The 7,569-nt window shown below is 39.9% G+C and overlaps 1 protein-coding gene and 2 pseudogenes across 1 annotated transcript; 2 read left to right on the top strand and 1 right to left on the bottom strand.

The window, feature by feature from the left end:
* The first annotated feature begins 51 nt into the window (after positions 1-51).
* LOC121842147 lies at positions 52-663 on the top strand (annotated as a pseudogene).
* Positions 664-1,985: 1,322 nt separating this feature from the next.
* Positions 1,986-2,934, top strand: LOC121842146 (annotated as a pseudogene).
* A 1,088-nt stretch (positions 2,935-4,022) lies between these two features.
* On the bottom strand, positions 4,023-5,493 carry LOC121842148 (sarcolipin-like). The gene is made up of 2 exons (XM_042312236.1): positions 5,329-5,493; positions 4,023-4,256 (listed from the first exon to the last, which is right to left on the bottom strand). Exon 2 carries the CDS (start codon positions 4,119-4,121, stop codon positions 4,026-4,028), a length of 96 nt encoding a protein of 31 aa, XP_042168170.1. The 5' UTR covers positions 4,122-4,256; positions 5,329-5,493; the 3' UTR covers positions 4,023-4,025.
* Between the last annotated feature and the right edge of the window lie 2,076 nt (positions 5,494-7,569).

The raw sequence follows: 7,569 nt of genomic DNA, 5'->3' as shown, positions 1-7,569 counted from the left end.
CCTGCGCCTGACACCTACACCTCTCACCGATACGCATTGTATCACATTTAGACCGATATGTTTCAATCTGTTTTCCGCTCAGATATCCAACGATTATCAAAAAACTCCACTATTCATATTCTCAGTACCACTGCTTGGATTGTTGCGAAAGCCTGCCCATTGATGATGGTAATTAGGGCCTATCCTCTTCCTTACTGTGACTCAAACAAAATCATGCAGTGCTACTGTGATCATATCGCTATAACAACGCTTGCATGCACTGATAGGGTTCATATAGTTTTCCTGCTTTTATCTTTGCCATGCTGGCATTACTGGGACCTCTTGCTTCATTATATTCTCATATTGCTCTATTATTGTGGCAGTTGTTCAGATTGGGAGCCCCAAGGCCGCCTCAAACCCTTTCTACCTGCAGTGGTCAGCTGATCATCATTGCCCTATGTCTCCCCAGGTGTTTTATTTATCTGGCCATAATATCGGCATTTGATTCAGCACTGATTTACGTATTGTTATTATCATGTTGTATAGCCTGCTCCACCCATGATCAATCCACTGATATACTGTTTCAAGACCAAACATATAAAAACAAGCCTTATGAAAAGATTCAAGAAGTCAGTTGCTCCACAGAAAGATAATATGTATTTGTATACTCAGCCAATGAGTTAAAGTTGATTTTTAATCAGGGTGAGTTCTGTTATTATGTTGGAAATCTTGTCCCTACAACAATATTAACTGAGTGACCAAATCCTGACCTCAAGGCCAAAATGGACATAACGCTGTGTAACAGTAGCGAACACCTTGTTAGATTGACACAGATATAGCATTTAGTGTTAATTGTTGTCACGAAGAACATTATGTATTTTTGTTATTTTAAATAGGGTTGTTTTCTGATATTCATATTCATATTACCAAAGATTATTGCCAGGTATAGCCAACGATTACCTTTGTTTTGAATCAGAGGATTTTTATTATATTCAGAATTCCCTACAACAATATTAACTGAGTACCAAATCCTCCTTAAAATCCAAAACTGACATACAAGGAAGGCCTTGATTCTGTTTAACCTGCTCAGTAGGGAACACATTTCATTAGGTGACACAGACACAGCATGTTGGGTTTTCTTGTTGTAGAAAGAGTATTGCGTTAGCTCACTGGGTAGTTCTTCCCCTTGTGGCTTTGCCATCTCCAGAACTTGTCAACGTCATCATAAATTATTCGGTCACTTAGTAGATAAATTGTGAGCATAAAGATCTTTGGTGAAGAGCTACTCAGGAAGTGTCTTCGTTTTCACATTTTAGTTTACTGTAATCGAGGTAAGGACATTTTTTTCTAACAATGTATTTGATTTTTGGTGTATCAAACTGAGAACATGGATTATGAGTGATAAAGGTACTTCGTTTCTCATTTGATTTGCCAACACATATATGAATGTCTGCTTTTAAACTACACATATTATTGCTTTGTTTATTTACTCCTACATTTAGTAAATCCATGCATAAGGCCTGTTGTTCATGATTAATATAGCTTTAAAGGTCCTGGTTAAACATTATGTTAGGCAATACATTCACATGTAATTAATCATATCAACAAACAAATTATACATTATCATTTTCAAAGGTTTACTGATGGTTATTCAAACTAAAAAAATATACATATATATTATGATTGTTGGCATTTGCAAAACATTTCTGTCTGTGAGCTGAAATAATTATTGGTAAATGCACAATGGGCCAAATCCCAACATGAAATCTGCAATCATAACATTTTCTTTGTTAAATCTTCTTCTGACAATATGCATGATTTACATGACAGTCACATATGCATATGTCAATTTAGGATTTGACACTGCAGTATCATGAACAATGTTACATTTGATTTGACAAAAACCTGATAAAAACTTTTAGGCTGCTCTAGGTTGCAATGATGGATAATTTACTATAACATAAATGTTAATTACTTTCCAGTGTTGGTTCTAAGAACACATCACCATGTCAGTGAGGAATCACAGCTTTGTGACAGAGTTTGTCATCGTTGGGTTCCTGGACTTCAGCCAGAGTTCTACGGTCTTGCCTCAACTGTATTATTCCTCGTCTATTGCTGCATTTTAATAGGAAATGTTGTTGTTATTATCTTGTTTGCAACTCATAACGTTCTCCATAAACCCATGTATTTTATCATTTTGAATCTGGTTGTGTCTGACGTGCTATTCAGCACCACCACTTTACCAAAGATTATTGCCAGATATTGGTTTCAGGCAGGAGCAATTTCTTTCTTTGGTTGTTTTTTTGCAAATGTACTTAGTTCACTATTTTGGATCCGTAACTAGCCTTCTCCTATTGATAATGGCTTTAGACCGATACGTGTCAATCTGTTTCCCGCTCAGATACCCCATGATTATCAACAACTCCACTATTCATATACTCCAATGTCACTGCGTGGGTGCTTGCACACCTTCCCTCTCTTCAATGGTAATTAGGGCCTATCCTCTTCCTTACTGTGACTCAAACAAAATCATGCAGTGCTACTGTGATCATATCGCTATAACAACGCTTGCATGCACTGATAGGGTTCCTTATAGTTTTCCTGCTTTTGTTTTAGCAATGGTGGTATTACTGGGACCTCTTGCTTTATTATATTCTCATATTGCTCTATTATTGTGGCAGTTGTTCAGATTGCGAGCTCCCAAGGCCGCCTCAAAACCCTTTCTACCTGCAGTGGTCAGCTGATCATCATTGCCCTGTATTTTCTCCCCAGGTGTTTTATTTATCTGGCCAGTAATATCGGCATTAGATTCAGCACTGATTTACGTATTGTTGTTATCATGTTGTATAGCCTGCTCCCTCCATGATCAATCCACTGATATACTGTCTAAGAACTGATGAAATAAAACAGATAATGATCAAGCGATTTAGACGAATACAAGTGCACGTTCAATAAGAGCGCATAGGACTAATAAATTATATTTTGTTCAATCAAATAAAAATACTATACTGTATATTTGTACATGTGTGCTTTATAAGTGTTGCATTGCTGATTTCCATGGCCTAACTGAGTAAAAAGACAAGGGTTCAGCTTCCAAAACAAACAGCTTGTTTGTTATTGTTTCATCATCACACAATCAACAGGTAGTCCAGGTGAAGTTCTCTACACTGTCTAGAACCTAAAATAATTATTTGACTATCCCCATAGGATTATTCTTTGAAGAACCTTTTGAGTTCTTTGAGTTCCATGTAAGACCCTTTCCACAGAGGTTCTAAACGGACTCCAAAATGGTTCTACGTGGAACCCAAAAGAGTTCTATCTGGAACCAAAGAGGTTCTCCTACATTTTCAAAGAATGTAGGTAGGGTGTGTGCTCTGCTTACTTTCATGGTTTGGGTGCACATGTATTATTTAAAACATAATGTTGGATGCATCAAACAAGAGAAACATTTTGGGTACAATAACAGTTCTTTTATTGTAGAGCGTGTAAACAGAATGCTTGCCAACTCATCTCTAACACTACAGTCCCCTCTAAGAGGCAGGAGTGAGGAACTGCATGTCTTTTCATAGCAGACAGCTGAAGCAGTGAAAGTATATCTATACCTTTCAATGTCTTGTATTCACTTCATTTCTCAGGGACCATGTGCAACTGCTATGTTTCAGAGTTAAGATAATATAAGATGTATTGTATTTTGTTGTCCGTTAAGCTATATTGTCCGTTAATGGAAATGTGTCTTTATGCTCACACCCCAAACCCCTGAGACAAGCACAGACGAGGGACTGGAAGCAATAGGTCAGACGCATGGATCAGCTGCAGAGGAAATTGTATTGGGTCAAGTGCCTCGGACACAACAGCGACAATAGCATCTAGGATGATGCCAGCAGCCCGGGCTGCTGGCCCACTTCTCTAACCACTAGGCTACCTGTCCTTGTAAATGGCTTTCAAGATTGTTTGCAACTGCAGTAACTGGATTGAAATGTACCACCCAGTTCCACCATTTGCTCAGCCCTTCATCTCTCTCCCCTGTATCATCTGTCCCTGGTGGTTCAGGCCTGGTAGGTCTTGACTAGGATCCACATGAGCAGCACAGTGATCAAGACTACTGTGAAGTTCAGAAACAGCTCCTGCACAGACCGGTCCATTCTGCCCTGAGAGGTGCGGCAGCAGAGGAGAAGAAGAATGGGAATGTGTGGAGACAGGAAGGATGAGGGTCCTCACACCTTGCTTGGGAGGGCAGGTCACTCTGTCAGGGAGGCAAAAGTCTCTGAAGGTGTAATCTGAAAGGGGGGGAAGATGTTGACCTTGAATTTTCTGGTGACAAATTAAAACTGTATACCCAAAACAACACCTTACTCCAGGGACAGACTGGAACCAGCATTTACGCCCATTCTATCTCGAGGCCCCCCATTATTAGCTGAATAATGATAATTTTGTGCCAAACTTAGAGTTTAGACAAGCCCACTAGGCTTAAGGTGAACCAGCCCATTTGACATTTTTTGCCAGAATTGCCCTATGACCAGTCTGTCCCTACCTTGCTCCTTCCTCTAGCTCCTACCCTTTCTGTAGTAGGTTGGCATTTATTGTCAGGAATCTTGCCCCGAAGGCAGCTCTGCAAAATGATCACTAGCTGGCATAGGCACAAAGTCATAACATCTGATTTTAAACCTAACCCGAACCTTACAGCCAGGTCATCTGTGATACAAGTCAGTATTCTACATCCATCCATGTTGTCTGAGGACAACAGGGAGATGTCATCCACTAGGGGCAACAGTGAGCGCTGTTACCTTCTAGTAGGTTTCGGTTTTGCTCTGGTGTTGTAGATGGGGGGATGGCAAATGGGTGTAAGGATCTGCCTCTAATCCAAAGGTTGCAAGTTTGAATCCTGCAATAGAAAGTTGTTTTTGATGTAAGTAAGCCTATCCCAAACCTTAATAATTTGGAGTTAATGCCTAAATTTAACCCAAACTGAAAACACTTGGAGTTAATGTCCAAATTTAACCTTTATCACTTTGAAATGTGAAATTTGGAACAACTTCGAAATGTGATGTTTGAGAAACATGGATGAACATCTAATTCTGACATGAGACTGTGGGAGCTAGATTAACAATAACACTAACCTCAACAACACAGCTAACCCTAATGTCTAACCCTAACCTGAAGTAAAGTCCAAAATGTTGACTTCGCATCTGGCCCATGTAGTGGAAATCATTCAGTTCTGCCTCCAGGGAAAGATTCAAGATTCCTTTCTGTATTTGCAGATGCAGAGAAGAGTAAGTAACTTGACAGACACTTCCATATCTACAGTGTGTCTATCTAGACAGTATAAAATGTCAGCCATTGGGCATTTACCTGGCTGGGTCTGGTGGTGGGTGTGACAGGCAACGGTCCTCTGTAATCCTGTGGTCGGTGTTTCAGAGTTGTCCGTCTGTCTTCTACAGTCCTGAGGGCCAGGGTCCACCCCTAAAGTAACCTCCTGCCAATCGACTGCCCAAGGTTCAGATATAGTTTCTGGATGTTTGGGCCGTGAGGTGGAGCTGAACCCTCTGGAGCCTGACAATGGAACCTGACATGCAACCACATGCAGACCCTCACACACACCTCCTCTGCTGATGAGGGTAGGACCCAGGGGATGGGGGGACACAAGTGTCATTTTTAAAGCCCATTGTCTGGGCTGGATTACAGTAGTTCTAAATACAATACTCATTCTTTGAATTATAAGAATTAGAGATGAGGCGTGCTAGGAAAATATGCATGTTGTGTTTTGGCTGGGTTATGGAGTCAACTCACACAATAACCAATGGCTGGGTTATGGATTCAACTCACACAATAACCAATGGCTGGGTTATGGAGTCAACTCACACAATAACCAATGGCTGGGTTATGGATTCAACTCACACAATAACCAATGGCAGGGTTATGGATTCAACTCACACAATAACCAATTGCTGGAGTATAGATTCACCTCACACAATTCACCTCTATGACTCCCTGTATCCTTTTAGTGGGCCACATGGGCACTAAAAGGAAATATAGCATTTTACAAGCCTGTTATATTAAATTAAGCAGCCTTTAAAATAGACCACATTGAAATTCAATAAATCTGATTTTTACTATGAATAGACTTGCTTTAAAAAAAGTAATTTCTGAAGATGATGAATTATTTAATGTTGATTCCAATCCTATCCCTCCTGTCCCTCATTTTAACATCAACCCTGTTAAATAAACTAAACTCTCATTTTAACATGGTGAAATGATTCCTTAAAAATACAAATCAAAAGACACATTGAACATCTGATAGTCAAATCGCAGTTTAAAACCAGATGAACTGGTTTTACTCTTTATGGACATTTTATGGTGTTTTGTGGTGGAAAACTGAGCAGGTCGTGTATACTATGTCAACCCTGTTACCCATAGATAAACAGGCTAGAGATGTATTAAACATTTGTATTTATTGTGAAGCTTGTATTCAATTGTCCCTTCCTGTTGCACACAACAAGCTTCCATTCCCCCCTGTCACAGGGGGGATTTCGGGCTGATTTAAGATAAAGTTTTCAAACCTGTTACGGTCCACCCTGTTACTTTTTTGGGGCATTTAATAGGCACTTACTATAGAATATATGTTTTATCAACTGCTAGAGATGGGAAAAACTGTTTTTTTATTAAGTTGAACATTTGCTCTTCAAGTTTTATTGTCACATGCACAAGTACAGTGAAATGTATAACACACACACACTGGGGTCCCAGCAGGACTGCTGAGAGAGTTTTCTGAGCCGCTCTCATTCCAGGATTCCATAGGCATTCCACGAGGATTAATATAATCCAGGGGACTGTCTCTTACTGGAATTATGGAGGCCTTGCATCTGTGTCCCGCTGCCGCCACAGACAGCACTGATGGAGTGTTCTGGGAAATATCAACATGGAGTGATGCTATTGGACAGGTGGAAAACATACATAATTACATTATGGTTATTCATTATTTTAGTATTATTCTTTAAATGTCTTCATATCTTTACAGTAATATGTAGTGGGACATACACTGAATATAGTAAACATAAAGAACACCTTCCTATTACTGAGTTGCACCCTCCTTTTGCCCTCAGAACATTCTCAATTCGTCGGGGCATGGACTCTACAAGGTCTCGAAAGTGTTCCACAGGGATGCTGGCCCATGTTGACTGCAATGCTTCCTACAGTTGCGTCAAATTGGCTGGATGTCCTTTGGGTGGTGGAGCATTCTTCATACACACGGGAAACTGCTGAGTGTGAAAAACCCAGCAGCGTTGCAGTTCTTGACACAAACCGCTGCACCTGGCACCTTCTGCCATACATCAAATTGAGTTGACAAAACTAGGCCAAATAAAATTAGTTACAACTTCATACAATATAACATTTTAAGTCATGAGGGTAATCCTTTATTTCCGCAGGTTGTCTAAGAGACCATCCTCATGTCAGCTGGGAATCATAGCTTTGTGACATGTATGTAAATGTAAATGGAAGATGTAAATTCATATATTCTATTTATAATGGCTTTAGTGTCACGACTTCTACCGACGGCTTACTTGCCGCTACCGATCCCTTTTTCCTTTTCTA

This window comes from Oncorhynchus tshawytscha, unplaced genomic scaffold, assembly GCF_018296145.1.
Source record: "Oncorhynchus tshawytscha isolate Ot180627B unplaced genomic scaffold, Otsh_v2.0 Un_contig_13318_pilon_pilon, whole genome shotgun sequence".
Taxonomy (NCBI): domain Eukaryota; kingdom Metazoa; phylum Chordata; class Actinopteri; order Salmoniformes; family Salmonidae; genus Oncorhynchus; species Oncorhynchus tshawytscha.
The sequence above is the reverse complement of the archived record's forward strand: the minus strand, read 5'-3'. Positions and strand labels throughout refer to the sequence as shown.

What these genes read in the sequence shown, in the direction of transcription:
- LOC121842148 (XM_042312236.1), bottom strand. Translation starts at nt 4,121, where the DNA reads ATGGACCGGTCTGTGCAGGAGCTGTTTCTGAACTTCACAGTAGTCTTG.